The sequence below is a fragment of the Mesocricetus auratus genome, unplaced genomic scaffold (genome assembly GCF_017639785.1).
Source record: "Mesocricetus auratus isolate SY011 unplaced genomic scaffold, BCM_Maur_2.0 Super-Scaffold_100021, whole genome shotgun sequence".
NCBI classification, from domain to species: Eukaryota; Metazoa; Chordata; class Mammalia; order Rodentia; family Cricetidae; genus Mesocricetus; species Mesocricetus auratus.
In genome coordinates this window covers 29,357,004-29,381,385 of record NW_024429202.1, presented here as the reverse complement: position 1 = coordinate 29,381,385, position 24,382 = coordinate 29,357,004, and the positions used below count along the sequence as shown (strand labels likewise).

At 43.9% G+C, this 24,382-nt stretch overlaps 1 protein-coding gene across 6 annotated transcripts in view; it reads right to left on the bottom strand.

The window, feature by feature from the left end:
* Window positions 1-24,382, bottom strand: part of Vwa3b (von Willebrand factor A domain containing 3B) — a 175,361-nt gene that overhangs the window by 110,495 nt on the left and 40,484 nt on the right. For all 6 annotated transcript variants that reach the window (XR_005870130.1, XM_040729482.1, XM_040729485.1 and 3 more), the window contains one exon: window positions 1,403-1,528. Coding sequence is in view for 5 of the 6 variants with exons in the window: in XM_040729482.1 (XP_040585416.1) it covers window positions 1,403-1,528 (126 nt within the window). In the remaining variant the exon portion in view is untranslated. The remainder of the gene's footprint in view (window positions 1-1,402; window positions 1,529-24,382) is intronic.

Here is a 24,382-nt window from a genome sequence, read left to right as displayed (position 1 = left end):
TTCTTTGGGAGATATGGGTATGTTAGGTTGAAATGGAGGGTTTTACAGATCATTATCGAATTTCAGACCTACAGTTCATCCTAGAAGAGGCTCTCAGATCTGTAGAGCTGCCGGCAGAGGGCAGAGAGCTCCTGGTGAGTTGTCACCCATTGCCAGTGTGTGCCTTCAGCAAGGCACTGCCTTTGGGTTATCCCTATTCCTGTAAGTAATTCCAATAACTCATGCATTCACCAAGTTGGGTTTTGGTAGTGTTGTTACTTTGGTCTGTCATGTGCTTGCTATCTTGGGAGAATAGACTTTTGCCCATGTCTCCTCAGAAATAGTTCACACGACGGTTGCCATTGCTACTCTCCAAAGGTTGAGAAGTGCAAGTATGTTTCAGTGACTTCTTTTCAATAGTGGCAATATGCTACAAAGCCTATCCCACCCAAACTGCATCCACATTCAACAAGTAAACTTCTGCTGCTCAAAGAAGAGCAGTGGCCTTACATCAGGATGCAATGAGTGTAACACATGCAGCTTCCTTTGTGGTTGTGTGAAGGTGAGCGGATGATGGCCTGCCAGTCAGTTGGATGTGATTCGGTCTGCAGGCAAGGCCATCCATGAGGCCTCACATGCCCCGCCAGGTGAAGGGGCACACGCACTTGGGAGGCAGAGGCAGGCGGATCTCTGAGTTTCGACCAATTTGGTCTACATAGTGAGTTTCAGAGCAGCCAGGGTGACATGAAGAAACCCTGTCTCATAAACAAAGAAAACCCCCACATGCCTCTTGGAAGATTACCCCCTGACTAAGCTTGAGTTGCACTTCTCTGCGTCTTCTTTTCAAATATCCTCAATCTTTGGACTTCAACTCTGCAGAGCTAGCACAAATCTTAATATAATGCTACAACCAGGATCTCCACCCCCAACTGATAAAATATCAAGTTCAGTATTTCAATGGAATTCCTCATGCTCACCACATCTGATCAGGCCTTCAGTAAGAATCCTGTTGTGGCAGTCTAGACTGAAGCCTTCTTATTCATCCTGTCTCCTCTAAGGAATAGATGTCTAAGGAACCCCACACTATAGATGTCTGTGCTGTGTGCAGAACTGAGCCCAGGCCTCTACCAAGTCTTGATTCCTCCTCTTCCTATGGGCAGTTCCTGCCTTTATAGCTTAACTACTGTCCAGTCCTGATTCTTCTTTGGGAATGAGCAAAAGCATGTGTGTGTACATATCTCTGGGGGGGTGTGTCCACATATGTACACACACCCCACAGCTCCGGAGACTCTCCCCAGCAATGCCTCCAAGCTGAGCTAAGGAGTTCTGTTTAGAAGCATGGGACTCCAACCCTCCCACCTGCGCGTCCCCAGCCACCAACATCACAGCCATTGAACTACACACATACATAAACAGCACCTACTGCAGTCTGCTGGGGACACATCTGACTGAGGAGACTTGTCCATCAGCCTCCGAACCTGAGCCAGTGTGCTGCAAGCTTCTTCCATTTCTCTCCAAATGAGAAACACATCCTCTCTGACACCAGCACCTGGAAAGGGAAACACAACGTAAGCAGGCAGCCGAGACAGGCCCCCAAACCTCTGTGGGGTACAGCAAGTCATGGCACATCAACTCACTGAGGACATCCAGCTACATTTCCTCGACTAGTCTCTTTATGAGAATCAGAACCGGAACCCCCAAGGGAGCCCAGGCATGGTGGTATTAACCTGTGATCCCAGTGCTCAGGAGGTCAAGGTGGGAGGACTGGCCCATGCTCAAAGGCAGTTTAGGCTACAGGTCACCAATATTCTTACCCAACTGGGAATCCTGTAAGCTACAATAAAAACCAGCATGGTAAGATATGCCCATGGGTGCAATGGTGGTACAAATGTTATGGGAATAACTAATCTCTTTCTGTTAGTATTCAGGCATCTGTACTGGCCTGTCCTCGGGGTTCTGACAGGATACGACCTCAGCTGCAGCCACCAAGAGCACCACCTGTGCACATTCACTTTTAAAAGGGCCCTGCCCACCTTCCATCCCTCTCTCTTTCTCTCACTTTCTCTGTCTGTTCTTCTCTTTCTCTCTCCCTCTCTCTCCCACTGTTCCTGTCCCCAGAGGCCAGTCTCCCCTTTAATAAAAAACCTCTCCTCTTGAATTCTGTCAAATGGTGTCTTTCTCTCTCAACCCACTTTTTAAAAAAGTTACAACACTTTCTATTTGGATTTAAGGTCCACTCTACAGATACTTGCTTGATACCAAGAATCTAGCCAAGGACTCATGGCCGAGGAGCTCACAGGCCCAGAGGTGAAGCTACCACGATTATACTGTTAAACGGACCAATATCAAGCTCCCTCCAAGTTCACTTCTTTATACTCACAGATTGGTGCAGCTCTCAGACCGTTTGGCAGTTAACAAGGAAACTCACAACTGGTCAAAGTGCAGAGAACAAGTGTTTATGGAGCCCTCAGCCACAAATGGAGCATCTATATTAACCCCTGCCTCTAATTTTCAGAGACCACTGAAGGAGAGGGTTGTAAAGATAGCAAGAGCCAGAAGTCAAGGAGGACCTGACAATGGTGTCTTCTGGACATGTTAGGGCCACTGAACTCACGAACTTACAGCTGTAGTTGCCTCCACAAGACCTATACAAGACCAAAGCAGCCAACCCGATAGCACCTCCCCCAGAGGGTCTGCACATGTAACTGAGGGGTTATTAGCATTTGGTGGCTTTTGGGGAGGGAAGACCAGTTTTCTTTAAGGGTATAACCCTTGGTAGGTTAACCACACTCCAGTGGATGTCCACATACATATGAGTTTAGGCGAAGCATAAATTAGACTTCATGGGATATGTAAAGACAAAGGTGGGGGCAGGTATGAGAGTGGGATGGTAGGATGGATCTGGAGGAGTTGGGGGGTGAATGCAGGTAAATATGATCAAAGTACATTGCATGCATGTACGAAATCCTTAGAGAATTAATAAATATCACGTTTTTAAAAAACCAACAAAACCAAGCCAAAAAAGAAATGTCCCCCTAGAGAAATGCTGCCACCTCCATGAACCATCCAATCAGATGCTGGGATGCACCTGGTGCCTGTAAATATCTGTGGCAGCCAGAAGAATAGTTTAACATACATTATACATGGTCCTTCGGCAAGATAAGAGAAGAAAGCAGAGGCATCTCATGAAAGCCACAGTCACTGCCAGGAGCCAGTGGAACTGAGTGGTCTGTGATGGCATCAGTCCCTGAGACTTCTTATGTTAGCTGAGGTGTCCAGCATCTTTGAAGTTACCTTCATTAGTCTCTCCTTTACTCTAAGGTAGCAATGACATTTTAGCCTTCATTTCTGAACTTCTGCTGTCCTTGGTATAGGGTGAGGTTTGGCGGCATGATATTTTTTAAAGCATACTATTTAATTAATATAGATGTTTATGTCCCCATGGGTAAGTGGTCCAGGTCTGGGATGACATGCTGTTGTCATCAAGATTCAGGCCTAGGAAGGGCTTCTCTAGAGGTCAAGGAAGCTGTAGGAACAGGAGGGACATGGTCATGGTAGTGAAAACACACAAGTAACTATTTTTTTAGATTAAAAAATATGCATAGGAGTATTTTGCCTGTGTGTTAGTGTACCTCCTGCATACAGTGTTCTTGGAGGCCAAAAAAGGATGCTAGATCCCTTGGAACTGGAGTTACAAATAGTTGTTATCCAGCATGTGGGTTCTGGGAAAAATGAACCCAGGTCCTCTGGGAAGAGCAGTCAGTTGTCTTAGCCACTGAGCCATCTTCCCAGACCAACATAAGAGATCTTAAGTGTATCAAAGTGAAAATCCCGGCTGTGGCAATTCCTACAATTTTGCAAGATAAAATCCTCTAAACGATACTTCACATATCTATTTCTTCGTGTAAAGAAAGTCAAGATCCACACTTCATCTTGCTGCTGTGGTCTCCCAGCATATCCACTGTCCTGAAAGCCACACTACATTCAAGGTGGTTTCCAGAATGACAGGTTGCATATCTTGCTTAAAGTCCAGAGGCAGGACAACTATCCCCTTTATCAATCGCTCTCAGGCACCCTTCCCTGAAGTTCTACACAACAGCTTTATTATCTACCTGTGACCAGAGCCTCATCACAGGGCACTGTCCAGCTCTGGTGGAAACAGAATACACCGTGGCCCTAAGAAGGAGTGGGCCTGGGTGGCAACTGGCACTCCCTGCCACATCTACTGAGACCTCTTCTGTGCCCAAGGCACACAGCAGCATGGGCCATGACATGTCGAGTATTCCTTGCTAGGGCCCCATTCTCTGCTGCAGTCAAGACATGGTTTCCAAAGCCCACTTCCTGTGCAGAGCCTGACTGCTCTGCTCTACCTCGTGAGAGGGCAGAGTGGAGGCTTATTATCCCCCTTTTAGTCAGAAACCTCAGTAATGTTTTCTTCAAAGACTAATGGGGACATGAGTGCTAAGGAAATGCCTCAGTGACTAAAGGGCTCGCTGTGCAAGCATGAAGACTGGAGTTTGAAACCCAACAGTGCACGTGAAGCTAGGCATGGTCATGCACATCTGTAGTCTGGGTAAGATAAATGAAGGGCAGAGACAAGGAGCTTCAGAAGCTAGGAGACCAGCTAGCCTGACACACAGGGTAGCAAACAACAAAGAAACCCTGTCAAAAATAGTTGGAAGGCAAGGACATACAAGGCTGTTCCCTGACCTGCACATGTGTGCTTGCTTACATGAGTGAACATGCATGCACATTACACACATGCAAACACACACACACACAAAGATTTTTTTAAAAAAAGAATAAAAAGAATGACAATTTCTGGAGACCTTATGTACCAGGCTTTCTTTTGGGCCACCAACCAGTTCTCAAATCATGACATGGAGACTACTTATTAGTTAGGAATGCTGGGCCTAGCTTAGGCTCCTTTCTGGCTAGCTCTTTTAACTTAAATTAGCCTGTTTCTCCTTCTTATCTTTTGCCCCAGGGAGTTTTACCTTTCTTTCCTTCTGTGTATCTTACTATCACTGCTTCTTGTGGCTGGCTGGCAGCCACCTGGCTTCTTGCTCCAGGCATGTCCCTCTTGTTCTCCCCTTCTCTTCTCCTTCTCTTGTTCTTCCTTCAAGCCTGGATTTCTCCTATTTATTCTCTATGCCTGCCAGCCCTGCCTATCCTTTCTCTGCCTACCTATGGCCGTTCAGCTCTTCATTAGATCAATCAGGTGCTTTAGGCAGGCAAGGTATAGCAAACGCAGCACATCTTTACATAATTAAACACACATCTTTACATCATTGAACAAATGCAGCGTAAACAAATGTAACACATCTTTACATAATTAAACACAACCTTACATCATTGAACAAATGCAGCATAAACAAATGCAACACATCTTTACATAATTAAACACACATCCTTACATCATTGAACAAATGCAGCATAAACAAATGTAACATATTTGCCCAGTTAAAATGATATTCAACAACAACCTTATGACTGGTGGTGACAGATGGCCTTACCCACTGCTATTCTGATCCCCACCTCTTAGCCCCTGTGCCTCTCAGTCATAGCCTACTAGGCATAAGAGATCCACGCTGAGCCTACAATAAGAACCCCTAAACCACCTTCTCGTTTGAAGAATGTACTACGTTGGCTCAGGGGCCACTGGTGATGTTATCATGAGAGTCGACAGAGGAGTCAAACTGTCGGGTGACAAATGCCTTTGTAACTGCCATGGGCCTTTTTGATCAGGAACTCTTCTGAAGGGGCTTAGCTAGACATCTGAGATTTAAGCTGAGGGAGAGAAAGGCCCACTGGAAATGTAAGGGGACGGAGGAGGCACAGGAAACCTCTGTGAACTGGAAATGCATCAGTCTAAGTCAGAGGGGAAGAACCCACATGAAGGCCTGTGTCCTAACAGCTGAGGACTAGCCCAGCTGAGACAGCCTCACACAGAAACAGTATCAAGTTGACAGAAATATCCCAGAGGGCTCCAGGAGCCTTCCTCCCAAACAGCCCCCATTGCACTGACCACTGACCTCAGAGTAGCAATTTGGAACTCATGTTAAAACATTGGTACCACCTGGGAGTGAGATTGCATGAAGCTGCCCTTTTATGTGACTTTGTGTTTGGAACTTTCTAAGTATTTTCCCACTTTTTTCCACCACAACCCTGCAGGCAAATTCTATTTACTATGTACAGCTGGGTAAATGGAGGCAGAGAGGGACTGTCTAGGATCAAGCCAATGAATGACACAGCATAGATTACACCAACTTGGCTGGCTTGTCGGCTTTCCCTAGAAATGGATCCCGGAGCCCCTCCCCAAAGTGCCCACTGACCACTCCTGTCTACATCATAGTTGACAGAAACCCAAGATTCTATAACCAGGGTTGGAGACTGGCCACCACTCCCTACTCAGACCAAAGGACTGGAGTTAAGCCATCAAGACAGACTTGTGAAATGCAGCCAAGAAGGGTAGAGCAGATGCACAGGGACATTGGTGTCCTGGCTTTTTCTTAGGTAACTAGATCAAGTAAGATGGCATTGATGGCTCTAGTCCTGATGATACCAGTGACAAGCTCTGACAAAAAGTCAGCACAGAGGTCAGCACAGCTTCGCAGCAATGCCTAGCTCAGGGAGCAAAACATCAAGTATGCTGAGCTCCACGCTGGGGACTCTAGAAGAATCTTACTGTTGCCAGTGCAAACCTGAAGTCCACAGGACTCCTGACCTCTGTGAAACTGAGATGTACCAGCTGCCTGCCTTAGCAGGGGGGTGTTAAGTAGCAAAACTTACTCTTCAAAAGTTTCAAATGAGACAAGCCTTTCCTCTTGCTAATGCCTCAGTACAGTCTACTCAAAGTCACACCAAAGGAAAAGCCTCCAAGGAGACATGGTAGCCTCCTGTCATCCAGGGACAGGAAATCGGGGTGAGGGAGGACATGAAATGACAGACACTGGGTTATCACTCTCTGGCAGGAACTGAGATTTTCACTACACTGATTGGTGGCTGCACTTAGCACACGTTAGACTTCTACACTCACTGGCAATTGAACTACAGATAGCTTTGCAGAAAAGGAGGGGGGGTGACAAAAACCAGCTGGTGAAAAGCCTAGATTGTATAAAGGTGTGATTCAGGGTGGACACATTTAATTATAGGGCACTACACAGGCGGTGAGGAGGGTTGGTATTCTCATCAGGGACTCTCTCTTTTCACGGGGCTTAGCTGGACATCTGAGAGCTGCAACCAGGAGAGAGAGCCACCCACTAGAATTGCGGAAGGTCAGAGGATGAAGCATGGGCAACCTCAGTAGGTTCTGTGAATTGGAAATCCTTCAGACTGAGTCAGGGGAGAAGAATCTGCGTGAAGCCTTATGTGTCCTGACCTCTAAGGAGTAAGTCAGCCAAGACCAGTCTCAGACAGAAGCAAGATGAGCAATCAATCTCATAGAGATAACCAAGAAGCCTCCAACCAAATAGCCCGGTGCTTGTACCGACCTCTGGCCTCTGGGTGGCGATCTGGAGGGTTGTGTTAGAACACTAGCCTCACCTAGGAGCGGTATCACATGAGGCTACTGTGATTAATGGGCACAGAACTGATTTTCTGACTTGCTAGTTTGACAAGTGAAATGAGACCTGGGACAGCTAAGCTCTGGTGTAGCGGGGGGACCTGGCTGCCCAGGATGACCTCTCTGTCATCTATGTCTCACCTGAAGGACGAGTCAAGTTGTCATAATCAAGCCGATATTTGCCTTTAACAAAGATGTGACAACCTACTATGTGTTGACTGTACTACGTGGGTGCTAACAATATAGTGATGAACAGGGAAGCATCCCTGAGTCTAGAACTCAAGGTTCCCCATCATTGTCCCTCCAATACTCTGCCTTTATGACCTACTCACAGCACTGTCCTGCCAGCCCTCTAGGACTCCTGTGCTCCCTATATCAGGGCACTCAGCCTCCCTTGCCCACGCTTGGTTAACCCTCCCCCTTCTTCAAAGGCTCACTCTTTATCCTGCCACCATCCATCGTTGACCAGCTACCCAGAAAACAGCTTTCTGCAGCATCCCTGCCTTCCTGCCCATGAAAAACACCAATAACAACCACTGCTGTGATGGTTACCACTGACTGTCAACTGGACAGGACTTAGAATTATGTAGGACACAAGCCTCTGGGTGTGTATGCAAGGGAGTTCTCAGTAAGTTGGAAGACCCACCCTAAAGGTGGGCAGCGCCATTTCATGGGTTGGGGGGTCCCAGATTGCATAAAATGGAGAATCGAACTGAATTCCAGCATCCATCACTCTCGGCTTCCTGACTGCGGACACCATGTGACCATCCACCTCACACTCAGGCCGCCAGGCCTTACCCCTATCATGACGGACTATATCCTCAAGATATGAGTCAAATTAAACCCTTTCTCCCTTAAGTTGCATTTGTCAGCCATGTGGTCACAGCAGCAAGGAAAGTAACGAAACTTGTATGTTTGTTTGCTGCCGGGACAGACTCACTGCTCTGCTTATGCAGGAGAATACAAAACAAAAAATAACAGAGAAAGAAATGTGGCAGCAGGGGAAAGCCTGGTTGACTTTAGTCTATCTAAGCTTTGTTCAGGCAGGAGGCTTGTTTGGGAAAGCCCAAGCTATGCCAGCTTTGGAGAATTGGGTCCTCTTGACATCTTGGAGCCAGGCCACAGGGGAGGCTCCAGGCTCCTCTGTATCTCCCCTTTAATAAGCTATCTCTTTTCCTCTACCTACCCATGCATCTTTGTACGGTGTATTGTCAAGAGTTACAAGAACATGGAAACTCCCGTTTCTGTTCTCTAGACTCAGATCTGCACCTGTCACACCACCACTGACTGTTGGAGCGTATTCCTGGCTGTCACTCCAGCCTCAGTTCCAAGGAACACAAAGAAGCATGAAGCCAGTGCTGGTGCCGTTAGTGTACACATCGTCTCGAGTCCAGTCTAATTTAAGGCAATCCCTCACAAACAAGAAGCTTATATTTAGGAGACAGCTGCTCACAACGCAGCTCATCTCTGCAGCCTGGCCTCCAGCCCTGCTCCAGTGTTCATTGCGCAGGCGCAGCTGCTGCTCTGGCTTACATAGACCGCCTGGGACTGAGGGTTTGTGAACATTTTGAGAAACAATGTATCTGCTTGTTTATACCCTCCATATCACTCAGCACAGGACCCAGAATTGTGATTAAATCTAATCCTTCCTTGCTTTTATTTTGCTGGTTACAAGGACACGCTTATTAGCCACCTGCTACTTTCTTCTGGACTTGCTGGCACCTGAATGTATGGCTATCAGTACTACAAGAAACTCTCCCCAGTGGTATGTAACACAGGGATCACTGAAGCAAAGGGCTCTGCTCTGGGGATCCAGACATTAACTGTGGCAGTCCCTGAACAAGTCACTTGGTGTCTTAGTCCAGATCTTGCATTATGGTGAGGCAGGATTGTCTTGAGTACATGATATGCTATGAGTCTAAGATCAGGAAGGAAAAAACAAACACAAAGAAAGTGGATATGGCACAATCCACAATGAGGGGTACTTAATGCAGCCCTGGATGATGGTGATGGACAAAAGCACACATGGTGACTCTCAAACCCCAGTCCAGTCCCTAGGTGCCCTTTCCCCACCCCCCAGGACTCCTGAGAGAAGGACTGTTCCAGGTGAGCGGCAGCTTTGCTGTGGCCTATTACTCTTATTTGGCCATGAAGACCTTAATGAGGCCTTAATATAACCACAAGAAGGCTATATGCATCAGGAAAAAGCAGCCAATAGTTTTATTTTCAGAAAGTAAAGCACTTTTAAAATTATAAACTGTGTTAAAACTTACAAGAGACCAAGCCGGGCGTTGGTGGCACACGCCTTTAATCCCAGCATTCGGGAGGCAGAGGCAGGCGGGTCTCTGTGAGTTCGAGGCAGGCCTGGTCTACAAGACCTAGTTCCAGGACAGCCTCCAAAGCCACAGAGAAACCCTGTCTCGAAAAACCAAAAAAAAAAAAAAAAACTTACAAGAGACCAAAGGGAATAATGACAAGGGAGGTTCAAAGAGAGGGATGGGAAGGTAGGACAGAGGACTAGGATGGGAAAGGGTAATTAACACTAAGAATGTTAGGGAAAACCGTATTAGACTTTCTATGTTATAAGCTTTATATATGCATTATATATAGGCTTCACGTATATATACATACACACACATATATATATATACAAATGCATATATATAACAAATATATATATATGTTCCATATAGAAGAATTTAATTGGAGTTGCCCTACGAAGGAGATTTTGCTCCTCTGAAGCTATAGACTGTCAAATAAAAAGCCTGGTGTCAGGTGTGGGACACCACCACTCTAGTTGTTGGCCAGAGACCCCCAAAATAATACAGTATCTTGCTGTTGCTCTTGGTTGCCTATTGGAACTTGATGGTGAGACCCTATTGCTGAAGATAGCACACACAGGTCACAGGACATAGAGAAATCAAGTTGGTACCCACCAGGAAGCTTCCTCCCCTCTGGGTAGCTCTCATAGTACTGCAGACACTATGTGGGCTGCTGGAAGAAAAGCAGTCTACAACAGCTTCTACCCAGCTGTGAGCCCTATGAACCACAATAGCGAATGATGTGGCACCTGAGTGCAGTACTGTGAATGTCCTGGGTGTAACCGATCACTTCCTAGTTGGACTTAAGCCTACTCCACAGGATGAAACACGGGCCTAGTCTGTAACTCTGGCCAAGAACCTGTGATTAAAGAAAGAGCTCACAGGCTGCCGGCGGTGGTGGTGCATGCACTTTGGAGGCAGAGGCAGGCGGATCTCTGTGAGTTCGAGACCAGCCTGGTCTACAAGAGCTAGTCCCAAGACAGCCTCCAAAGCCACAAAGAAACCCTGTCTCAGAAAAAAGAAAGAAGGAAAAGAAAAAAGAGCTCACAGGCCCTACTATTATTCTACCAAATGGTCACAGCATCGAATCCTTCTCAAATCATATCTCTCTGCATGTAGATTAATGCAGCTCTCAGATCCTGTCACAGATGTTTCTTTGTGCTGTAGACTGTAGTTAATGCAGAAACTCACAACTGGTCCAAGTGCATAGAATCAGTGCCAAGGGAGTGTTCAGCTACAACTGGGACACCTTTTGTGGTTGTCTACACAAGAACTGTATAAGTTGAAGGCAGGCAATATTGTAGCATGAAGTGGGAGGGGCTCATAAACCCTTACCCTTTACTGCAGAGCTATGGACGGGTCAGTTCAAGGGTGTGGCTGCTGGTGGCCTGACCACACTCCTGTGAATGGTTTTACACACACCTATACAGGATACAAAGTTGGAGTGTTGGTAAGGTTGAGGTGGCTCTGAGAGGAGCTGGGGTGAACACGATCAAAATGCACCATATGAAATTCTCCAAAAATCAGTAAAATATTTTGCAAAAAATAAAATTCCCCAGAGAACTAAAATTACTGTGTGGGTTTGATAAAAGGGGCCACATTACATCCATGTAGGTAGAAAGTGGTAAAATCAGTAGTTTTTGGGGAATGAAAACATCTTAGTGTTGTGACATATGTTAAAATCACTGTTGATCAGTGATTAAAATCTGCTGACTGGATCTGGGCTCACAGCACTAATGCCTGAGGCACCGTGTGGAGAGAGCATCACTCCGTCCCATTCCATGGAGATTACCCATTGGTTAATTTAAAACAAATGTAGAGCCATCCAACCATTTGGGAAAGAAAGCATGCTTCCTTGAGCCAGAGAGTATGTAAGTTTCATAATGGGTCATTCTGTGGCTGTCTCGGCAGCAATTCCAAATGCAAAGGATGGGCCATGTGAGCTCCAAGCAAAGGCACAATGTGTGACTGTCTGCTGGTTCCCTAGTCCTCATCTAAGCAGAACACTGTAAAATGCAAAGGTAATGTCATCTAACTATCCAGCAGTCACTCGGTGAACCTGAAAGTAACCATTCCTGTTCTCAGGAGACACCCCTTCCCCCCAATAAGAAGCACCTGCCCAGGCTCTCCATGGGACTAGTGGACAGATGATGGAGACCTGGGCAGAGAGAGAACAGAGACACGAAGAACAAATATACTCCCGCCTCGCTGCCATGATGAGATGCAGTCAAGGGGCTCTCACTAGAATTAGAGCCATCCTGTTTGGACTTTCAACCTTCCAAGGTGTGAACTAAGTAATCTGGTTTTGTTGTTGCTGTCAGTGTTGCCTTTTGTTAGTTGTGTAAGTACTCGACCTTGGGTACTTCACTACAGCAATAGAAAACTGGCTAAGATATCTGACTGTGGCATCCGGAAGGACAGAATTATGTTTTCTCTTTTAAAACAGCGAATACACCCATGACTATTGGTTAATAACTCCAAATAGACTGCTCTAAAATCGACTTTTTGAGAGTCCTTCCTTCTTCATCACCGTCTACTCCAGAGCCCAGCAAAGCTCTTAACTTTAAAATAACACATCTGGAGGGCTCTTTCTGCCTGAAATCAAAGCAAGTTTATTCTAATGTAATCAGAATTCATACTAGGTCTCTTTTCCCTAGCAACTGGGTCTAAATTTTTAAAAGACCTTTGATGAATGTCTCTCCACCTCATGTGTTGTGAGGTGATGCCTGAAGGATGCTTGCACCTGCTTGGTTGGTTCCGGGGTTCGTTGCATTGGCTGAGCTCAGACTAGAACTGATCTCACCACTGTCCAGCATGAAGGGAACAGGCCACGCTGCAGCTGAAAACCCTAATTAAACAAGGAGCCTAGGAGAGGATCCCAGAATGGAGACAGGAATACAGGGGCCTCTAGTCACAGAGGCTCACTCTTACTGAGAGAGCAAAACCTACAGAACCATCAGCTCTTCAGAGATGAGAACTGAGGGCAGAGGAGAGGGAGCTACAGGTGGGTAGTTCTTACATCAGCTGGGCTCTTGGAGCAATGAGGGAGGGAGCAACCGGAATCATAGAGCAGAAGCAAAAATGGATGCTCTGAGAGTCTGGGGCCCCTGGGTTCAGAGCCTTGTCCTCTATTTCTTTGAATTTCTTCATCTTCACCCTAGTGAGACTTTAGATCCCACAGAAGATGCTCCATAAACCCTCACTGACCGAGCCCTGTCTTAAGCAATGAGAAGAAAGTCAAGGCACCAAACTGGCAGGAGGAGCAGGAGTCTGGAGGTCATCACACCTCTCTGCCTGATAAACCATAATATGGCAGCAGCTTTGGAAGGGCAGCGTTCTGGCCTTGTCCACAGAATTAAGCTCAATTCTAGGGAGAAGGAAGGCGAATTCCGAGAGAACCTCCTGCTGCCAATAGAAACGGCTACAAACAGGCACCAACCAGCGCTTCTAAATTAAATTGGAGACTGGAAACAAGGAGGCGCGATGCCAGGCCTGAGTGATGGGCCACTGGACTCGGAGTCTAATTAAAGATCACCTGTGTCTGCCAAGAAGAGGACAGCTTCTTCTTTCCTTTTTTTTTTTTTTTTGTCTCCTTAAACATAGCAACCTGATGCATGCTCAAGTAAATAAAATGTAATTTTTAAATGCATAGCCTTAGTTCATGTTTTTCCCCTCTGCCGACACACAGAAAAGAAAATTTCAAAAATAGTCAACCAAGCTTTTACAGCTTTTATTCTTTAAAAAATAGCTTGTTGTGTTTTTATTTATTGTATGTGCATGAAGGTCTGAGAACAGCTTTCAATAACTGGCTTTCTCCTTCCACCATGCGGATCCTAGGGGTTAAACTCAGACTTGGCAGCAGGAGCCATCTTGCTGGCCCCAGAGCAGTTCTTCTAGCTCCATTTTGTTCAAAGTACCAGATACAAACGAAACAAACCTAGCAAAAGCATCGCTGCCTTTTGGTATGGCTTTGCACTATGGCACATTCCTTTTCATTTGTTCGTGACCTAATCTTTTCCTCTTATCTGGCAAGCAAGATCTGGTGATGATCACAGCAAAGCTTGTCTGTCATTTTACCTCCCATCAATGAGCTGGGCTGGTGACTAAGATCTCTCAGCTGTGCTGAGAGTGCCAAAGCCCAGTTACAGGCTCAGCAGGAAGAGCTATTCAGGTCTGATTAGTGACAGCTGCCTAATGAGACGAGCCTTGTTGCCCCTTGCAGTTCAGCTGCAACAAGGAGAGGGTTCTAAGCCGTTGGGACTTGGGGTGGTAAGTGTAACATCAGATTAAAGTTAGCCCCTGCTGCATGTTTGCACCAGACTGAGGCTCTGCCTTGAAGCAGAGCCACATGGCTCTGAGCGCGGCTTGCAGCCCAAATGATCATGCCACCCCTAGGCTTCTTGAATTACCAACCTAAAGAGCCTGGCCATCTGAGACAAGTTCACTGTCAGCCTGAGCTGGCTGCATCAACATCAAAATGATTCCGTTTTAATGACAGATGCTCACTGACAACTTCCATTCTGATCTAATTTTATAAATCCATATTCATTATTTCAATTTGTCTTTTATTTCTTTATGATAAAACAATAGAAAAGAAACAGAAATGGAGCCTGCTCCAGACCTTAATACCTACAAGTCTTCTTCCTGACTGAGGGTTCCCCAGACCTTTATTGTGGGCTCACCAGCTTTCAGAGCCTCAGGGGCAGCCCAAGGATCAGGTAGGCAGCCCAGAGGATGCCATCCCTGAATGCACCAGCAATTGAAGCCCCTTCTAAAATATGCACAGCCCAGCCTGCAAGCAGAGCAGTTGGATCTCTACAGGTGAGTTTCTGAGCATTATTGTGTTTGACTTTACAAATGTTTGAACAGTGTTCTGACCTCTCTCTGAGCCTACTCTTACAAAGGAGTGGGTGAAGTCACTTCCAGAAAAGGTCCAGCTTATCATCCTACCTTCTCCTTCTACTTCTAGGAGAAGAGGGACAGGGGCTCCTGGTTCCCACAACAGGAATGCCCGCCCTCCTTGGTTACCCTATACCCTACTGACAGAGAGAGCTGTCTCCCATCAGGACAGTTAACTATCACGTCCACTTCCCTGTCCTGAATTCCAGTTCCCAGATATCACTACGAAAGCATCACTGTGTGTGTCAGTGTAGTGACTCTGTAAACCATTATGACAGAGGCCGCCATGCTCTTCTGGGCTATCTCACGTTCTAGAGCCGGCATCTATAGGAAATGCTCATTTGAAATTCTAAGAAAGAAAAAGGCAAATGCCATTGATTGAATGCTGGTTAGGGATGAACATTTCTCTGTGTGTCATGTGCTTTAAGACCTCCAACACTCATGTAAAGCAGACACTGTTATTCCCATTCTATAAACGAGAAGGCATAAAGTTTTGGTAAGCATGTTAACATCATGTAATTTGTGGCAAAACCAGATTTTGAATCCAGATCTGATACCAAGGTTGATTCATTTTCCCACACTGTCTCCTGGGGCCAAATCCAGCATCACATTGGAATGAAAAGCTGTGGTAGCATGCATTACTGTTTACCCAATAGTTACTTCCCTCCTCAGTTCCCTGCTGATACAATAGCCCTCCCCACCATGGGCACCCGACTTAGTCATGTGATTAGCTCTGGCCAATGTTAGCCTTGAGTGTGTCTGGCTGATTGGCTTTGGTTCTTATGCAATTCACCACGATAAAAGTATGCCTTGAGTTTTTCGGGTCACTTATGTAAACTATCGTATCATCTGCAAATAGTGAAAGTTTGACCTCTTCTTTTCCAATTTGTATCCCCTTGATCTCCTTCTGTTGTCTTATTGCTCTAGCTAGAACTTCAAGTACAATATTTAAGAGGTATGGAGAGAGGGGACAGTCTTGTCTTGTTCCTGATTTTAAAGGAATCACGTTGAGTTTCTCTCCATTTAGGTTGATATTGGCTGTTGGTTTGCTGTATATTGTTTTTATTATGTTTAGGTATGTTCCTGTTATCCCTGATCTCTCCAAAACCTTTATCATGAAGGGGTGTTGGATTTTGTCAAAGACTTTTTCAGCATCTAATGAGATGATCATGTGTTTTTTGTTTCTTAGCTTGTTTATATGGTGGATTACATTGATGAATTTTCATATGTTGAACCATCCCTGCATCCCTGGGATGAAGCCTACTTGATCATGGTGGATGATTGTTTTGATGTGTTCTTGGATTTGATTTGCCAGTATTTTATTGAGTATTTTTGCATCAATATTCATGAGGGATATTAGTCTGAAGTGTTCTTTCTTAGTTGTGTCTTTGTGTGGCTTGGGTATCAAGGTTATTAAAGCCTCATAAAAAGAGCTTGGCAATGACCCTTCTTCTTCTATTGCATGGAATACTTTGAGAATTGGTATTAGCTGTTCTTTGAATTTCTGGTAGGATACAAAATCGACTCAAAAAAATCAGTAGCCCTACTATATACAAAAGATAAAAGGGCTGAGAAAGAAATCAAAGAAACATCACCCTTTACAATTGCCACAAACAACATATAATACCTTGGAATACTGCTAACCTGTATCATAAGAGCTTTGAGTCTTTAAAGAAAGAAATTAAAGCAGATACCAGAAAATGGAATGATCTCTCATGCTCTTGGATAGGTAGGATTAACGAAATAAAAATGGCAATCTTGACAAAAGCAATCTACAGATTCAATGCAATCCCCATCAAAATCCCAGCACAATTATTCACAGACCTTGAAAGAACAATTCTCAACTTTATATGGAAAAAAAACCAGGATACCCAAAACAACCCCATACAATAAAGGAACATCAGGAGGCACCACCATTCCTGATTTCAGGCTCTGTTATAGAGCTATATTCCTGAAAACAGCTTGGTATTGGTACAAAAATTCACAGGTAGACCAATGGAATCAAATTGAACACCCTGATATTAACCCACACACCTACAAACATCTGATTTTGGACAAAGAAGCTAAAACTATACAATGGAAAAAAGAAAGCATCTTCAACAAATAGTGCTGGCATAACTGGATGCTGGCATGTAGAATATTGCAGATAGACCTATATCTATCACCATGCACAAAACTTAAGTCCAAATGTATCAAAGACCTCAACATAAATCCAGCCACACTGAACCTTTTAGAAGGGAAGGTAGGAGATACCCTCAAACGAACTGGTACAGGAGACTGCTTCCTGAACATAACACCAGTAGCATAGACACTGAGATTGACAATCAATAAATCGGACCTCCTGAAACTGAGAAGCTTTTGTAAGGCAAAGAACACAGTCAACAAAACAAAATGGCAGCCCACAGAATGGAAAAATATATTTACCAACCCCACATCTGACAAAGGGCTGATTTCCAAAATATACAAAGAACTCAAGAAGCTAGTCACCAAAACACCAAATAATCCAATTAAAAAGTGGGGTACACAACAAGGACATCTTTTCAGCCATTTCATAGCAGCATTATTTGTAATAGTCACCTAGCAACCTAGATGTCCCTCAACTGAAGAGTGGATAGAGAGAATGTGGTACATTTACACAATGGAGTGCTACTCAGTGGAAAAAAAAAACAATGGAATCTTGAAATTTTCAGGCAAATGGATGGAACTAGAAGAAACCATCCTGAGCAGGGTAATCCAGTCACAAAAAGACAAAAATGGTATGTACTCACTCCTATATGGATTTTAGATATAGAGCAAAGGAGTAACAGCCTGCAATCCACACTGCCAGAGAAGCTAGGAAACAAGGAAGAGAGACAGACATACATGGTCCCCCAGAGGAGGGGAAGGGGACAAGATCTCCTGAGGTAACTGGGAACATGGGGGAAGGGGAGAGAGAGTTAGAAGAAAGAGAAGGGAAGCAGAGGAGGGGAGAGGAGGACAAGAGAGAGCAGGAAGATGAGTCAGAAAAGAATAGAGGAGAGTAAGAAAAGAGATACCATAATAGAGGGTTTAAAGAGAAATCTGGCACTAGGGAAATGTCCAGAGATCTACAAGGTTGACCCCAACTAATAATCTAAGCAATAGTCTAGAGGTTACCTTAAATGCCTTTGTCTGATAATGAGATTGATGACTACCTTAATTGCCATCCTACGGCCTTCATCCAGTAGCTGATGGAAGCAGAAGCAGAGACCCACAGCTAAACACTCACCGAGCTGAACTCTGGAATCCAATTGCAGAGAGGGAGGAGTGATGAGCAAAGATCAGGCTGGAGAAACCCACAGAAACAATGAGTTGCTCATGGACCCCAGACTGAAAACTGGGAAACCAGCATAGGACTATTCCAGACCCCCCGAAAGAGGATGTCAGTTTGGAGGTCTGGTTAACCTATGGGGCCTCTGGTAGTGGATCAGTATTTATCCCTAGTACATGAATGAACTTTGGGAACCCATTCCACATAGAAGGATACTCTCTCAGCCCAGACACACTGGGGAGGGTCTAGGCCCTGGTCCAAATGATATGACAGACTTTGCAGATCTCCCATGGAAGGCCTCACCCTCCCTGAGGAGCAGAAAGGGGATAGGATAGAGGTCAGTTGGGGGCAGGAGAGGAGGGGGGAGAACTGGGATTGACATGTAAAACAAGCTTGTTTCTAATTTAAATTTTAAAAAGGGAGGGAAAAAATTGCCTTGAGTAGTATTAGTCAAATAAGGATAAGTCTGTTTTAAATTAATCAAACCACAGTTGGCCTGAAGCTGTGTGGCTTTAAAAGAAAATAGTAACAATGACAAATAATTGTTGAGCCCAGCCAGGTGGTACAGACTGGTAATCCCAGGTACTCAGGAGCCTGAGTTAGAAGGATCACAAGCTCAAGGGTTGCCTGGGTTACAGAGTGGGTTCAAGGTCAGCCTGGGCAACTTGGTGAGATCATATATCTCAAAAAAAAATTTTAAGTAGAAAGAGGGCTGAGGATAGTTCAGTGGAAGGGTACTAGCCTAACATGTGCGAAGCTCTAGAGTCAATCCCTACTACTACAAAGTACCCCTGCCACTACTGTTGCTGTTGCTGCTGCTGCTAATCCTACCACTGCTAATGGTAATGGTAATGGTAATGGTAATGGTAATGGTAATGGTAATGGTAATGGTAATGGTAATGGCTGGGACTCTCCAGATCCATGAGATAAACTGAGAAGCTCAAGGAACTCCAGGTACAAGGAATCCACCATTAGATGGAGGGGGAGGACTCTGCTCCTAAAAAGAAATAGTGAGAGGCTTCAGGAAATGAAGATGGAAAGAAAGGAGAACCAGAGAGCATTTCCTCCGCCTCCACTCACTGCAGCTACTAAAATCCACTCAATGGAAAGGAGAGGGCAGGAATGTGCTGGGAGGAATATGATCTTCTTCCAGGCTAACATGGAGAACCAGACACAGTGTGGGCAAACAGAAGACCCCAGAAGGGTAATGGGATGAATGGTTGTTACTCTTCCCTGGAAGTCTATGGAAGTCCCAGGGGAAAGCTCACTGGACAGTACTGATAATACTGAATTTCTCTTGAAGATCATAGGGCTGGGTACCATCATCATATCTGTGTTACATTTGCACCAGAGCCCTGAACAGTTCCTGAACAGAGTAGGTAACTCTGAAACCTAATCCCCTTCTTGTTCTCTGTCTTCAAGTTCCTCCTAGCTAAAAACACAGGTCATAGACTCTCAGAGAACAATGTAAGAAAATGAAAATGCAATGAACCATTAAGTAAGTGTGTTGACCAGACTCTGCCACTGTGATATAATACCTGACACAACTCTTTTGATTTTAGAGATTTCTACCCATAGTCACCTGGGTGTCACTGCTGTGGACCTGAGGAAAGGACCTGACATCACAGTAGGAACAAGGGGTGAGGCAAATACGCTCACCTTGTGGCTATAGGCAGAGTGATCAAAAGGAAGGTCTGGGAAACATAGGCATTCATCAAAGTCATGGTTCCAGTGACCTACTTCCTCCATCCAGGCCTCGCCAACCAGTGTTCCCCCCCCCCCAGTAATTCCATCAAGTCGGAGTCCGTCAAGGGATTCATGCATTCATGATTTCAGAGTCATCACGATCTAATTACTTCATGTGTACACTAAGGTCAAGACTTTAAAACATGAACCTTTTGAGGAGACATTTTATATCTAAAACATGACAGTGGGCCATCCTAACCTGCATACAGTGCCCATGTCAAAACACTAGAGAAGCTTCCCATTACCCAAGGAAAGTCTAGCCCAAGGAAAAGAAACAGAAAGAAAAGTCAAATTGAGGGAGAAATTCCTCCAAAGAACTAACATATCTATGAGAAGCCAAATAAGCAAAAATAAATTACTTTACATGAGGGTGTGTGTGTGTGTGTGTGTGTGTGTGTGTGTGTGTGTGTGTGTGTGTGTTTGCTTGCCCTTGGAATGAGGCAATAAACAAGGCAAAATTCTTCTTAGCCTACAATCATTTTTTGTTCTGAGGAGCAAGTTGATGTAAGGAATCATCCCCAAATACAAGACCTAAAACTTTGCAATCATTCACAAATAATTCATTATATGTGACATTATTACAGCTTATAAAACCTGTTCAATGAAATACAAATTCCTAGGTATATCTGCTTAATAAGTATAAAATTACTTTTCTGTTGCTATGATAAAACACCATGACCAATACAACTTACGGAACAAAGAGTTTATTGGAGCTGAAAGTTTTAGAGGGGTAAGAGAATCTCTTGGCAGGAAATCAGAGCAGCAGGCAGCAGGCAGCAGTCAGAGCTGGGAGTTCAGATTTCATACCACAAACAGGAAGCAGAGAGAGTAAGCTGGGAATGGCATATGAGGTTGGAAGCTGAAAGTCTGCCCCCAGGGGCAGACTTCTGCCATTAAGACTGTACCTCCTAAACCTACACAAACAGTGCCAACTATTTAAACATCTGGGCCTATGGGGAGCATTCACACTCAAACCACTATGAGTATCAACATAAAGATTAAACAAAATCAGATTTAATGTCAACATATTTATCTATAACATACCTGGGCTCTAATATTTAGAGTGGGGCTGTCCAAAGTCCTCTGGAAAATTTAGAGAATACATTCATAATTTCATATTTCCAATTGCTAATGATTAAAAATGCAATGTTGTTGTTACAAGCATTTCAATGTTTTCTTTACTTCACCAACAAGCAAATCTGCAGTAATTTGCAGATTTCTTTGTCCTTTCTCATTGCAACACCAGAAATCACTAAATCTATACTGATAGAGTGGAGGGGCAGGAAGTAAAATGACCAGAGAAGGAAGGTGTGTCTAGTGAGAACCCCCAAAAGCTTAGGGTATCAGTGCAAACAGAGAAAATAAGCTTAGATTGAATGAAGCAGCTTGCCTGTGTCCTCCTAAAAGATTCAGCCTGGAAACATAGCAAACTAAAGTTCACTTGGATAACACTAAACCCATTCCTACACTTAAGATAAACATACAAGAAAAAAAAAAGCCGGGCGGTGGTGGCGCACGCCTTTAATCCCAGCACTCGGGAGGCAGAGGCAGGCAGATCTCTGTGAGTTCGAGGATGGGCTGGACCGACAGCCGCCAAAACAATACAGAGAAACCCTGTCTCGTAAAACAAAAGCAAAAACAAAAACAAAAACAAAAAAAAACATACAAGGTGATAAGGAAAATCAGTGTCAAAAATCATGCATGAGTAGCCTTGGACTAGAATGGGAACTAGGTGGTTCAGGAGCAAGCCTATCATAGATGAAACTGCATTCAGAATGAAAAGAGTGAATGGTGTGGACACTATTAGGATATATTTAGGAAAAAGCCCACTCATCTCATGCCGTCCCATTCCATCCCATCATACTTCAAAATAATCTAGTTAGAACAAAAATATTAAAATATTTTTGCTTTTTTAATCTTCTCTCTCTCTCTCTGTCACACACACACACACACACTTCAGAAGATAAACAAAATCACAAAGGAGCTAGAAGATAAAGATTTATAGGCTGCCATTGCTATATAAATTTAAAATTTTTCATATGAAAAATAGCCACATGAAAGAAAATATAATTGCTACTGTAAGTTACCCACAAGTCCCACGCCTGACAGAAAGATAATTTATGAAAGAAGTTAATAAATATAAAATGTGTTACATTCACTATGAGTTGGCATTAATCTCCTCATTAAATAAAGCCTAATTGGAACAGTAAGGTACCATTTTGATGCTAATTGAGATGCATACTCTTCATATACCCTTGGTGTGAATTGTATTATCACAAAACATTTTGAAACGACTCAAAGGAGAAATTATTACCCTTTGTCCAGCATCACATTTTGATCCAGAGTTTTCACTGCTGGATATCTGTTCCTTTAAATCCTAAGAATATAGGAGGAATATATCATATAAAATATAAATGTAATATCTCTAACTGAAACATTAAATATTACTGAAATATCTAATAGGCAAAGATTGACAAAAATTATACTAAACAACTCAGAAAAGTACTAGATATCTAATTGTCTGTAGTATAAAACACTTTATACTAATTTGAGAAAATACTGCCATAATAATAAATATAATATGAAATGTTCAAATTATACAATAATATGATGCTTACATTTTGATTAGATTTTAAGTATACAGCAGGAAGACTAAAGGGAAAGACCCCAAAATGTTTTAACAGTGAAAGTTTTTGTGTAGCAAGAACACCACTCTCCCTGTCTTCCCAGAGTTCTCAAAGTGTCTATACTGACTGACAGGCACTGAGGACAGCCCATGCTCAGACCTCCGGCTCTGCCCTACACCAGCCATGCAATTCAACTAATTACTTCCAGGCTGTTTCACTCCTAGAAAAAAGGACTGAAGTTGTTCTGTCACTCCCTACACATGACCAGTATGACTTTTAAAAGAGATGTGTATGAAATACACTTGGGAGCACATACTTATGAGTAGGTTAAAGGGGGGTAATTATGAGAGAAAGACATACACATACAGAGACAGACACACACAGAGAAAGAGAAGAGAGAGAACAGGCTTTATGCTTTAAAATAACAGAAGGCAGCCACCGGGCCAGTAAATGTCATTGTTCTCATTCAATAATTTAGAGACAGGATGTAATCCATGTGAATTCTAAGACTTTCACATTCCCAGGCTGGCTCCTGCTGGATTAAATGCAGTTTTTTTGCTCTACAGAAGCTTTTCAATTTCATGAAGCATCCCCCCCTTATCAGTTGTTGACCTTATTTTCTGATCCTTTGGAGACAGTCTTTAACCTATTCTGTATCTTGAAGTGTTTTACCCTATATTTCCTCTAATGATGTCAGTGTTCTGAGCCCTCCACTAAGGCCTTTGATCCATCTGGAATTGAATGTCGTGCAGGGTGAGTGGCAGGGATCTAGACTGACTCTCCTATGTTTCCCCAGAACTGTTTGTTGAAGAGCCCATCTTCCTTCCTTTGGATACTTCTAACATCTTTGTCAAAACGTGTAGCTGTTGCTGTCTAGGTTTATATCCTGTGTTCTACTTTCTTCCACTGATCTATGTGTCTGTTTTGCGCCTACACCATGCTATTTTTGTTTCTGTAACACTGTAGTATAGCTTGAAGTCATCTATGGAGACCTCTTTCTCAGGACTGGTCTGTCTACCTGGGGTCTTCTTGCTTATATATGAACATTAAGAATTTTTACAAAGCTTTTGTAAAAAATGGAATTGGAATTTTTGATGGGCATTGTGTTGAATTTATAGATTACTTTTGGTAGTACAGTCATTTTCATAATTCTAATTGTTCTAATCCATGAGCATAGAATTCTATCTTCTAGTGTCTCCATGATGTAGCATTAACATATACACATATGTAAATAAATATATACATATATATGTATATATGCTCACACGGTGTATATGTGTGCATCCACCATCTCCATGGTAGAAGACTGCAAAGCAGAAATTTGAGAACTAAAGAATGAAACATCCCAAGTAAGACAATAAACTAGGGACCTCTGTGTGAACTATTGGAGAGTCAAAATAGAAACAGACTACTTAACAAAAACCCCAGTCCCAAGTATGAGAAATCTGCCTTTGAGTTGTTGATCAGGAGAGTCCAAGAGCCTCCTTAAATAATGTAGGTACACCACCATTGTCCTGGTCAACTCCCAGAACTCAAAGGTAAAAACCTATTGCTGACCATACCAGATACTTTGGATACAAGTCCTGGAGGATGACAAGCTCGAACTGACCAAGAAGCTTCCTCCCTGCACACTAGTTCTCTTAGCATCCAAATGTGCCGTGCAAGCTGCTAATGGAGAAACCAACTAATCGTCCAACCTAGCTGTAAATCGTACCAACCACAGCGATGACCAGCATGGACATACTCAAGGGTGCAACAATGGCATTTACATCTCAGGGGTAACCAACAGCTGTGTAATTGGACTTAAGTCTTGCTCAATAGGAGGGAACTCATTCCTGGCCATTTAAACCTAGATTACTATTTATGGCTGGAGAGATCATGAACCCTAGAAGAGTACCTACTGCAGTCACTTTCCTAAATTAACATAATTTCCAAGTACATTCTGAACATGTCCTGA